This window comes from Telmatherina bonti (assembly GCF_933228915.1).
Source record: "Telmatherina bonti genome assembly, chromosome: 8".
NCBI classification, from domain to species: Eukaryota; Metazoa; Chordata; class Actinopteri; order Atheriniformes; family Telmatherinidae; genus Telmatherina; species Telmatherina bonti.
Genome location: NC_136626.1, coordinates 22,977,535 through 22,990,307, shown reverse-complemented (window position 1 = coordinate 22,990,307; position 12,773 = coordinate 22,977,535). Strand labels below are relative to the sequence as shown.

The window sequence follows — 12,773 nt, the reverse complement described above, 5'->3', positions numbered from 1 at the left end:
AATCACAAAGGTAGTTTAGATCTTTTGAGTCCATTTTTACTGATGTAATGAAAAGGCCTAATAATTTAGTGAATAACTGATTGTTTTATCATGTCTTTTCCTCAACCAGTTGTGAGTCTAGCTTGACTTTAGTGTAATTCTTGCTATTTATATACATGAAGATGAGCTAGTTCTTTTGTTTTCCCTTTAGAATCAACAATCAAATGTTGCCCTCACTTTTCCTTGTTTCAGATTCACACAGTCTTGTATTTCGGCAAGACAGCAGTCCCAAACAAGACTAACAGATTGTGTTTTCTAGTAGTTTTCTTTAACCTTTTTCATCTTATATTAATTAAGGGTTTGGAGTTCCAGTGTATTTTTCTAATTCTTGGCTAGCAACTTTGGTCAGATGATTGTAGAGCCTCTTGTGATCAAGCAACTCAAACAATTGTAGTAATTGTTTGAGTTTAGGATTTACAACTTGGCCATTAATCACAGGCCAGTCTTGAGGAATTTTCAGAGCATTTCTACTTATTTCAGTTAGAGGTAATACACAGTTGAATTAATATCAATAATTTACATCAGAAAAGGACAGATAGCCAATTGATCTGCTGATACCCTCCCCCCAACCCCCAAATCTTCTGTAAGATCTGGAGAACAGCTTCTAGTGTGGCAACACTTACCTGCAGTAAAATGCAGTTATAGTGCCATATCAGCTGTTTTTAACATTCTACTATAAAACTTGAAACAAGGCACAAAAACAGTGAACAACTGTGAAATGTGAAGATTATTTATCAGATTTAGGAATACTTAAATTAAAATTTTAACTTATCCACCAACCCCAGGCTGGATGTTGTAACACTTAAGCATTCCTATCTGTTTTGGAAATACAGTCAGTGAGGCCATAAAGCTGCACTGTCCTTCAGGAAGCTCTCGAGTTGTCCCCACAACTCTCAGCAAGAAGCTAAGATCTTTTGTCTAAACATACCTATTTCCACTCTACAAGTGAAATTCAATGTTTATGGTTGAATAAATCTAGCAAGGGTCATTCAGTAAGTAGGACTGTGACAATATGCATTTGTCCCGATTCAATTTGATTACAAACTTTTTTGGGTGCCGATTCCATTTAAATTGCGATTCTTCGATATTGTTGATTTCTGAAGACTAAAAACAAAAAAATATACAAAACATTTTTTGCTCATTTTTCTTCATTTCAATTAGGAAAAACAACACCTTACTGATAGCGGTGGGGGATTGAATAGAAAAAATAGAATATTGGAACTTTTTTGCTTTACAATTTTAAAATAGATTTTTTTGGTAAAAATCTATTTTGTCATTTTTATTGTTTTTATTTATCTTTTTATATTTCTTCTTGGGCATTAAGAAGAAAATAGCAGCAGAATGATGGTCTGGTTTATTACCAGTAGTAATGTTGAACCAAACCTCCACCAAAATGTTAGTTTTCATTAATGACAGGATTGGTTGTGTTTTCTGCTGTGCACGTTTCTGATATACCAAATCTAAGAGATAAAACACCTATAAATAGCCTGGTAGTTTCTCAGTGTTAAAACTTTCTCAATAGAGCAGGCTTAAGTCAGATTTATCAAAAAGAAAAAAAACATTCACAAAAACAGATATTTCTAGTTTGTTGGTTTGTTTGAACTTGTAACATAATAATCACTGTTGCTTTGATATTTTCATTACACCAATTGCAGAATTAGCTCTAACTTGGGCTTTCCACTTTGAATCCCAGGATCCAACTGGACACACTCAGATGTAGTTGGTTACACAATGACACCATTGCTTAGGAACTCATTCTTGATTACTGATTCCTTCACTTGATGTTTAGGCAGTAACTGTTTAACATTCATTTAGAGATGAATGTCATCAAACTCTCTCAATTAGAAAGTTTAGTAATGATTGCACCTCAAAAACATGTAAACAAAAAAGACTAACATAACGCCCCCCCACCCCCGGAAAGAAAAATGTTCATTAAAGTATTTCTAATAACCATATCACAGAACACATTTGTTTAAAATAACCATTTCCTTACATAAAACTGACACGCGTTGAGTACAGTAAAACCATATTTCTCATATCACTTTCTCCCTTTCTCTCTTCCTATGTTCCCCCTCTGCGTCTTCTGTTACTTACTTCACGTGTGTTTGTGTGTGTTGTGTATATCCATACCCATGTTTGTATGGCTCTTTTGACTTTGTTGCGTGCTTGTGTGTTGTAGACACTGTTCCCCTGTCCACTACTTCTTCTCTGTGTTCACGGCCCACCACTGGGCCTCCCTCAGTCTCTGTCTTCCCAACCTCCATCCTAAATTCCAGCTCTTTATCTACAACCAGTTGGTCAGGTACTGTACAGTGCTCTCTATCTCTGCACCTAGCCCCACTCTGCCTCACCTCCACCCCCACACCATAGAACATGCTTGTGTTCATCCACTGCCACTGGGGCCTCGTGGGGGTGGAATGGTGGATGAGGAATGATTGGATGTTTTTTGGTTTGCTTTAATGGGATTTAATCAAAGATTGTTTTTTCTGAATTCAAGGATGACTTTGTGTGGGTCAATAGTTCTTATAAAAGCTGATAAAGTGCTCAAGGAAAGCTGCTTTACTCAAATAAGCTAACCTTTTGACAACTGAAATTTTAAATTCGACTTTGTGAACACCAAAAAATTTAAAGCAGTGTGATGAAGAAAGTTGTTGACTTAGAATATATGCATAAAAACATTACAAAACAAATAGATATGTATGCCAATGTTTGTTACAGTCAAAGGTTATGTTTATTTAATAAGAGCCTTCCTTGTTGGATAGGAATCTCAGACTCAGAGCTTGAATTTTACTAATTTCTGTGCAATTGAATTTCCAACTCTTTCCTTCTTTATTTCATGCCTCTTGGAATGAATTATAAACATATTTGCTGAGCTGCTGGTAATGCTGTGGCTGCTAGCCGGTCAGCTATAGTCTAGTTATCAATGTAAAGTGTTTTGACATGAAACCACACTTTGGCGTGGAAGTAAAGGATTTAGCTGAGAATAGACCAAAGATAGAGTGGCCTATCTGTTTAATGAGCTCAGTAAATCTTCAGTAGCTCCCTTATTATGTAACTGTTGCATAGTATGGCATAATAAGTACAGATGGTCATTGGCTGTAATAGAGTTTGGGAAAGCACTAAAGAACCCCCGCAAGTCTCCTTCTTGAGAATCTGGGCTGTCATCAGTATACATTAGGTCAAGAGAAAGGCCTCTAAATTAGATCAAGGCTAAATAATAATGCACTGTAATGGCACCCATAGCTGTTAGAGATACCAGTACAAAACAGCTTTACCTGACTGCACTTTGTTTTTATGGATATCTACAGAGATATGTATAAGCCATCCAGTGTAAGCTGGACTGAAAAGTATACATTATCATTCTTTGCAAGATACTCATAGGGGCTGAATTGACTGCTGAGAGATTTATATTTTGGGTTTTCTTTTTCTCATCTAACTGCCAAAGATTTTTGACTTGTGTGTGTGTGTGTGTGTGTGTGTGTGTGTGTGTGTGTGTGTGTGTGTGTGTGTGTGTGTGTGTGTGTGTGTGTGTGTGTGTGTGTGTGTGTGTGTGTGTGTTGTGTGAGAGACTGCTTAAAAATCAACCCCTGGGTTTGAGTCTGACGCATGAAACTAACATCTTTACTATCATTTTTTTCTTCTCCCCCTCTGTCCATATTTACATTTCATCCCCTTTTTTGTTTGGTTGGTATTTGTATTTCTATATTTGGATGATTATTTTAGGCATGTTTTGGATGTGTGTTTGCTTATGTGTGTGTTGGCCAGAGGTATGAGGTGACTGGAGTAATAACTGGATGTCACGGTGATTTGGATCTGTTTGCTTCTTCAAGGTCCTGTTTAACCTTTTCTTGTGCTTGATGTCTTTGTCCTGCTTTTTCTTCTCTTTCTCACCACTTTCTCATGTTTTCTGTCACCACTTCATCCTGCTCTTCCTTGTCTTTACCCTCTTCTTTCTTTATCTTGCCCATCATTTCCTTCTTTTATAATCTCCTCTTCCTTCCTCCCTTCGCCTTTTGTTCTCATCATCCACACTTGCAGGTTCCTGACCAAGCGAGAGCAGCAGCTGATGCAGAGGCGTCATCATGCTGAAGAGCTCTTACAGTGGAAAAAGCGTCTGGACGTGGAGGAGGCAGAAGTCCGTAGAATTGAGAAAAGGGCTTTGGCTGCATGGGACCAGCAAAAACATTTGGACAGGAGTCTGCCAGATGATCAAGAAAAGGAGGCCTCTGAAATTAGCATCCACCCCAGTCATCATCTAACCTCAGGGCCCAAAACTGACAGTGAGAAAGGTAAACTAGTGAAAAGAGTTAAAGTGCACTGGGGCTGTAATGCTTTTTGTTGAATTTCCCCCTCTACTTCTTCAACAATCTAGGAGCCAAACACTTTACTCATGTTCAAAGGCATGCAGTTACATTCTGTGATTTCTTGTAAACACAACGCTCCAACTTGACACCTCATCACCAAATCTGTTTGGGTGTTAAGTTTTCAAGAATCTTGTGCACGAGCTGCATGATGTGAGTTACAGAATAGAGCTGCCAATCAGAGAGGCAAGATATTTTCCAAGTTGATTAATTACATTTACATCGATTGGAATAAAGGAGCACATCCTCTTATCTGCACACCACAGCACAATCCCCTTTCTCCATTTACTTCATTTAGTCAGAGACAGTAGAATGACATACCCTACATGCAGATTTATGGTAAATTTCTTTCATATCTTTTCGGGTGCATTTACACCTGACCATCTGATTCAAATCTTGGCTGGTTTAAATTATTCCAAAAATGTATTTGCCATTTTCAAATGGATGATACAATGCCAATTTCCAATTGTACAATTTAGAACTACATGTAGAAATAAGAGAGAAAGAAAACTAGCCCACTTCTTTACCTTTTTTTTCTTAGTTAATTCCAGTCTGTGATATTTAGTATATTTATATTTATTTGCATGCTTCCAGCTGGATCTAGAATGATTTCTGTGAGTGTCCAGACCAGAGTTATTGTCATCTTGTGGGCAAACACAGCGCATGGCAATATTTTCTTTTTCTGTAGTCTACAGTTAAAACTAAAATAATACAGAAATTTTTGCAGGGTGATTGAGTAGGTTTATTTGAACTAAAATGTGTTATTCCAGACTCAATCAGGTTGATTTATTTAGCAAAGCATTCCTGAATTATTAAATGATGTTTATTTACTTTAACATTATTGTTCACAGACAGGTTCAGTATACTCAGAATACATAAGAATTGCCTTTTTTACCCCATTCCCTAGAGACGATCTTATTCTTCCGTTCCTATGGAATGAACCTGTTCAGATACTTCAGAGCTGCATTAAAGAGAGTAGTGTTAATAAAAATAGCTAAGTGGTGGCTCCTAATGCCTGAGTGGTAGCTTGCTTTATCTCTCCATGTTCATTTGTCAAGAGAGGGAGGAACCAGTGGTGATGCATGAATTCTGGGTAGTAATCAGTAAGTAGGTGCAGGGCGAGAGGATGTGTAACTTCCCAGTCTCACAGTGGGAGAGATGGTTAAGAAGCTGTACAAAGGCTAAGGTGTCGTGACCTCTGCATTTCTTTCTGTCGGAGAGAAGTGAGTCAGAAACTGAGGGCTTTATTGTTGCTTGTATAATTTAGAATAAATAACCTCTTCAAAACACCCCCCCCCCCCCCCCCCCCCCCGCTTTAAATCAAAGATCTCAATTTTTTCATTCAAGCAAATCATTATATTTTACAAATTAGTTAGCATAAGCAGTTTTAAGTTTTTCTTCCTTTTAGTTGCAAAAGTTATAATAAATCTAAAAAAAATGTTGCATTGTCTATGGAAACAGTATATCACTACTGCCATATTTAAGGCTTAGTTTATTATCACACAACACTAGGTTTGGTAACAAGTACAGTATCAATGTATAGAAGTAATAATATTTGCATATTTGTTTGATTTTCAGAGCTTGTGAGTGAGGGGGATTGTTCCTCAGTCACGCCAGAGTCCAGTATACACACAGAGGGACTGAACTCTAAGCCACTGGGAAGTCCCACCTCAGCACGACCCGCTTCAGTTTCTGAAACCCCTTTGGCTTCAGTCCAGAGCAGCCCTACAAATTACACCCAGGACTTTACTTCAGTGTCACGACCAACTAGCAGAAAAGTACGCAGAAACGTTAGCCTTTTTCTTCTTTTTGTATTTCATTATTCATTTATATCTTGTTTTGTTTTTATTTGTTTGAAAACTCACCATATTTTTCTTCTTAATTGACCTTACCTGTGTAATGTAGAGTGTACCATTTTTTTTAGGAGGAATGTATTGTATAGAGCACTTCAAGTTTGTTTATTCTTATGGTTATTACTTGCAGCAAACTTATGTGATTTTAGCATTAGTAGCTTGTCTGTGCATATAAAATATTTATGTATTCCTTCTCCTGATCAATCCTTCTAACCATGCTATAATGTCTTAAAGTAATAATAGTCTCTCCTCCCATCATTCCTTCTCCTTTCTGTTCTGTCTAGTCCTCTCCTCTCAAAGGCAGCATCAGCTCTGTTGCCTCTCCTTCCGAAGGAATCAGTAAAGCCAAGATGCAGCCCTGCTCTACCTCTTGGGCAGCTCGTGAGATTTTCACTCAGTCTTCTGACCCTCCCGTGGCCATGCCATCTGGTGAGTTACCCTTACTCACCCACACAATTTTTTGCAATGTAAAAATTGTTGAAAGTAGTCTTTGGTGTACAAAATGGAAAAAGGTGAAGCAAGGAGGGAAGATAATGCAGCTATATTGCTGGCACTGTGTAGTCGGGCATAATGTGCATAAGGCTGCCAGAAGCACATTATGCAAGCACTTTACTGATTCCTCACCTGCCTAGCTGTGTGATATAAGAAGTGAACACTTTTGATTATATTTAGTAATTCTGCAAGTGAAAACAGTTTTGCTGTCCCAATTTTGGAGCTGCATGTGTTTTGTTCATTTTCAGGTCACTGTTAAAACCCTTGAGCCTTGTAATACTCTTTGTTCATTGTTTTTATGGAAATGAACTTTACACTCTCCTGGTAAAGAAAATGTACAGTGATCACCAAAGAAATGCATTTGAATTGAGTACACATTGGATTATCTGTTGCTAAACATACGTCTGGCGCTGGTTTCACATTCGAGCTGATTTGCCACTTAAATTTTCCTTCAGAAACAACATCAGACCAGAGTGACATTGAGAGTCGTATTAAGGCCCTGAGGGAAGAGCTCAGGAAGCGAAAGTTTATGGCTACCCAGCTGAAGAAAGAGCAGAAAAAGCGTCACAAAGAACGCTTGAAGGCACAGGAGGCAAGCCTATTAAAACAACTGGAGGTAAATTGTGACACTTTTAAGACATTGTTTAGATATACAAATTATCCTGGAGCATAAAAAGTAATCAGTTTTGTTTTTTGATTGGCTTTTTCTTTCATTTTGTCTGTTTGATTGTTAATTAATCTATGTTCTGCATTAGCAGCTTGTCGTAATCAGATCTTCATTTATTAGCTGTGCATTAACTGTTTCTATTGTAGAACTACAACAACTTTATTGAGAAAACTAAGGCTGAACTAAACAAGGAGCCAGAATCGACACCTGATACCAACTCGCAGACAAAAGACTCCAGCTCCATTTTAGAGCAGTCATCTGTTAAACCATCTCCACACAGGTACAGAAACTGCTACAAAATAATAGTTTGAATGCCTAACATGATTTGATGTATTTAAAAATGTACAATGATCATTTAATAAGCAAATCCTCCCTCTTCAGGTCTGACACGAGCGAAAGCTCTTACTCTGAAAGGACCCTCATTGATGCACCTTTAAATCAAAGTGAGTGGTCAATGACAATTTATGAATGACTTGCTTGAACATTGTTGTCACATGAATGCTCTTATAAAAATTGACTCTTTTTTTATGGTGGCAGGTGCCTGTCCTCAACAAGATCACAGCAGTTCCACCTCTGTGCCTCAAGACTTGTCTGTTAAAGATCCTTTTACTCCAACGTTGTCTAGTGGACCACAGTTTGCAGCCCCAGGACAAAGAAGCCACTTATCATCAGAGAGTCTTCTAAGGCCTTCGTCTATGGCAGAGTCTGGGGATGGCAAAGTTGTGTCTCATAGATCTGATGTTCAGGAGGAGCTGGAACTTGAAGTAAGCTCCAGGTTTGAGGATGAGCATTCTGAACCTCTTCTGAAACTTGAGGAGCAGGATAGACTTGATTCCCAGGACAGATTATCCACATCTGAACGTCTTCCCTCTCTTGTGGACGACGGACACCAGCATTCTTCATCTGTTAGACTAGAACAGGATAAGCAAGTTCAATCCAGTCAAATATCTGAAGTGGAGGAAGATGTTGTGTCAGATATTCCCACCTCTGGTCAAGCTCACTCAGCTGCACTGAACTTGGAAACTTCCCCACATCCAAGCTATGTCTCTTCATCCAATAATCGCTCCTTGGACCTAGCCACTGTATCTTCAAATAAGGAAGCCGCTACAAAAGATATAGAGACTTCTCCTGTTCTCGATAGGTATCGTGATGACTTTGAGTCAACAGATTCTTCACCTGCTTCACCAAGAGAAGAGCATCATAATTCTACACCACTTTCCCCTACTGAAGCAAAGGTTTCAAAAAGGGACTCTTATAGCAGATCCCCAACATCTGACAGCCAAGATGAAGTGGTAGAGGGGGAAATGGCTGAAGAACTAAGCAAACATTCGGATGTTATTGAACATAGCCACCAATCAGGAAGACTACTGGATCTCTGTCAGCAAAAGGAAGATTTAAAACATGATGAGAGCATAAATTCCAGCCAGACACCCCCCATCTCCCCTCTGCAGGCCCCTCCATCCCCCGTTGTAGATGAAATGCCAAGTTTTAACATTGGTGATCGTGTTCTTGTTAGTGGTGTTCAGCCTGGCACTCTGAGATTCAAAGGTCCAACCAGTTTCGCCAACGGCTTCTGGGCAGGTCTGGAGTTAGACAAATCTGAGGGGAGTAACAACGGCACTTATGACGGAGTGGTATACTTTAAGTGTAAGGACCGTCATGGCATCTTTGCTCCTCCAGACAAAATTTCTCACCTCCCAGACAAGTTTGAGCTCTACACAGATACCACAGAGGATGAAGACTCATTCTTTGATGACTTGTCTGATAAAGGTGGGAATAATAAATACACAAAAAGCGAAGACCGTTCTGAAAAACAAGGAAGCCTGCAAAGCAAAAATGAACAAAATTCTCAGAAAGATGCTGGGTCTAAAGATAAGATGATGGATGAGGAGAATCAGGTTCCACTTAAGGCCAGATCCTACCATAATTCACTGCATGACAAAGAATCCAGACACTCAGTTTCTAATGGGGACATCACTTTGGATTGTGCAGACAATTCACATACTTTCTTCACTTCCGATGCAGATAAATTAGAGCTGAAGCAGGCCAACAAGGAGACAACAACCCTCATTGAGAGAGAGAATATAAATTCTCAAGAGCACTTTACTCCTGCTGAGCTTACCACTGTAATCAAATATGATAAGGGAAGACGGAAGGACAGAGATTTGCTGGACACATGTGCAGACAATCTTCTCAACAATTTTGTGAAAGACACTGTTGACCAGTTTGCTAAAATAAAAAAGGTTAAAGAGGAGAAGATCAGAGCTTCCAACCAAATGAATGGATGGATGTTGACCGTCAATGATGAAGAGGGAACATGGATCACTTCAGTGGAGCAAAAAGATGGTCTACCCTTCTTTCTACAAGCTGAAAAAGAGGAGCTGTCTTCTCCAGAACTGTGTAACCGACCAGTGAGTGTATTTAAGATTATTAACACATTGTGGCTCTCTATAATGGTGATTACTGCCAATGTTTTGTGATAATACAGATATAGTGTTCAGTAATAATTGGTTGAAATGTAGAGTGTCAATAAGTACTGACTTAAAAATATCCAGTACTGACAAACAGAACTTGTTTATTTGACCTGGAGGTTTCTGGGATTTGCTCAGCCAAAGTCCAACCTTCTGTTGACAGACCATTGACTTTAGTTGTCTTTCTTTGTTAACAGAACTAAGAAAGGTGAGATTTAGAAACTGTAATATAAGACTCAGATATATGTAATAGGACCATGTTACAAAAAACTAGATATTTTTATGTTTCTTATCTAAAATGGAAATTATATGTCTTTAAATATGTCTTTAAAAATAGTTTCTTCTCCTCACAACAGGAGAGTCCAGTGTTTGGAGCCAGTGGTCAAGAAGAGCTTGCCAAGCGGCTAGCAGAGTTGGAACTGAGCCGGGAGCTCTTAGATGAGCTAGGTGACGATCAGGACTGGTTTGATGAGGACTTTGGGCTCAGCTCCCGTAGAGAACAGCAGAGACTCAAACAGAAAGAAGAGGAGGCAAGACTGGGTGGTGAATCTGTGAGGTCTGTCTCATCAGGCAGACCCCCAATGGGAGGTTTGATTTCATCACTAGGTGGAGAACCACAGGTAAAAACTCCACCAAGACCCGAGCTACCCCTACCCTTGCCCCCAAAACTACCTGAGCAACCTGCCATGGTTGTGCCCCACTCAGCCACAGAAGTAGAGAAAATGGTCTGTGCTGCCACAAAGGAGATCTGGGAGACCTGTGACCTGGGGAAGGAGGGAGCTCTGATGCTCACCCAACTGCCAAATCCTACACCCTCATTAGAGTACGTCGGTAAAGAGTCCAGCAGCCAGGACCAGGAGGGTCTCTCCATCCGCAGTTACAGAAAGGTAAAAACACGTTTTCAAACCATGAAAGAGACTAAACTTAGTCGCTGCTGTAGATCTGATCACAACAGCCTGCATACAAATAATAAAAATGAACAAATGCTCTTCTGATGCATTTTTTGAAAATCTTTTCTTTTTATATCTTTTAGTGTATGCATGTTTGTAGGTATATTTTTTTCAAGTCTTGAACCAAAACTTCTTTTTTTCCACTTTTATTATTGACTACTTTGTAGTCACAATTGGTTGGCCGTTCTCCTCATTCATTCTCAAGGTCACAGTACATCTATTTCACATCATGCAGTTTTCCAACTGATTGAAGTTGGTATAAATAACTGAGTTTAAAAAAGCTAAACAGAAAAAGTATGAAAGTAATAACCAAGATAGAAAGGAGGGAATAAAAGTAAGAATTCTGGAACATTGGGAAAATAAATAGTATGCTATAGTGATATCTCAAAGGTACTAGATAAACTAAAACTAAAAATCAATCATCACAACCTCTTTAAAAATTTTTGGTGGTAAAATAAATCTCACACTTTGAACGTCATTTAGCCAGTGGTTCATGTGATGAAATGAATGACTAAGAGGAATAGACACTCTGCAAGATTGAAATTCCTGGAAAACCTTCCTGCTATCCAAATGTAGCTATATTCTAAATGACATGCATATTTGACCACCTTTATTAGATGCCAGGAAACTTTCACTTCTTCAGTGGAGCGTTCTCAGAAGAGCAGCAGTACTTTTGAAGTAGCTTTTAGCTTGTCACTGTTGGATATCCCTAAAACCTTCATCCGTTTGCCCCAGATATGTTTGCAGTCTGTGAAATTTGTTCCTTTTGAATGAAAATACTGCAGCTGTTCTGAAATAGATATTAGTAATGTTACATGACTTGTTTATATTCATTGTATGTGAGCAGAGAAACCTGATCTAGATGCCTTCAGTTTTTAGCCAAGATTAAATAAACATTAAATCATTTTTATGTTGTCACTTTGTGTGTGTAGGCTGTGTATTACCTGACATGGGAGATACTACAGGAAATCTATGCTGAAGATCCCAGTACTGATCAACCACAGTGGGTCAAACCGCGTCGAGTCAAGTCCTCCTTAATTCACAAAGTCAAGATGTCTGGAGACATTAACAAAATCCAGGTATAACTCAGCAAGACAGTCACCAGCATCAGAGAGAAAGAAGACTTTCAAAACTTACCTTTTACTTTTAAGTTCCTATTTTGTGATTTTTGGCTGTTTTTTTCAAGTTTGTATATAGATATTTTAAATACACTTAATAATGAATATTTCTGTTTTGAATAAGTTTACTGATGTAATTTTAGAGTAAAAATCTTTAATATCCCCAACATACTTATATGTACATTTACCAAGATTTACTTTAACATTTACCCTGTTTCTCCAAACAAAAGTTCAGCCATCAGATCAGAAGCTTTAGTTTGCGTCATTATTTGCTTATTTGCAGACATATATGGAACTGTCTTATTATTGTCAATGACACTTCTGATGCTTTGACTCTTTACTGCTAGAAGCGATCAAAGCTTATTTGGTCAAGTTTCTTTTCTCGGTTGTTATCAGATGTCCAAATCTCTTTATAATCAGTGTTCTCCTTTTTTTTTTCCCCCTTTATTTCTTTTTTTCTTACATTATTTATCAGGAATTTGTCACAGCAGAAGTAATGAAACTTTATGGGCTGACACAAGATCAGAACCATAAGACAGACTGGCAGAAAATGCTCAAGTTTGGCAGGAAGAAGCGGGACAGAGTCGATCATATTCTGGTAGGCCTTAAATTAAAATTCTGGTTTTAATCATTATTTTACTTTAAAAAGGCTGTTGTTGAATCACATTTTTGTCAACGTGAAACAGTTGGTATACTGTCTCACCCAATCAATTTGTCTGATATTTTGCAGTTTATACAATTTTGACAAGTTAAAAAAGACAGAGTATTTCTAATTTGCATGATGTATTATTGTTTGTATATTTTCTGTTAACCAAAAATCTA

The 12,773-nt window shown here is 38.3% G+C and overlaps 1 protein-coding gene across 1 annotated transcript in view; it reads left to right on the top strand.

The window, feature by feature from the left end:
• cep350 (centrosomal protein 350) overlaps positions 1-12,773 on the top strand; it is a 32,210-nt gene that overhangs the window by 15,861 nt on the left and 3,576 nt on the right. The window contains exons 26-36 of the mRNA XM_079245644.1: positions 2,219-2,341; positions 4,078-4,328; positions 5,979-6,178; positions 6,538-6,682; positions 7,201-7,361; positions 7,559-7,692; positions 7,794-7,855; positions 7,950-9,823; positions 10,240-10,770; positions 11,766-11,912; positions 12,427-12,549. Of these exons, the coding sequence (XP_079101770.1) occupies positions 2,219-2,341; positions 4,078-4,328; positions 5,979-6,178; positions 6,538-6,682; positions 7,201-7,361; positions 7,559-7,692; positions 7,794-7,855; positions 7,950-9,823; positions 10,240-10,770; positions 11,766-11,912; positions 12,427-12,549 (3,751 nt within the window). The remainder of the gene's footprint in view (positions 1-2,218; positions 2,342-4,077; positions 4,329-5,978; positions 6,179-6,537; positions 6,683-7,200; positions 7,362-7,558; positions 7,693-7,793; positions 7,856-7,949; positions 9,824-10,239; positions 10,771-11,765; positions 11,913-12,426; positions 12,550-12,773) is intronic.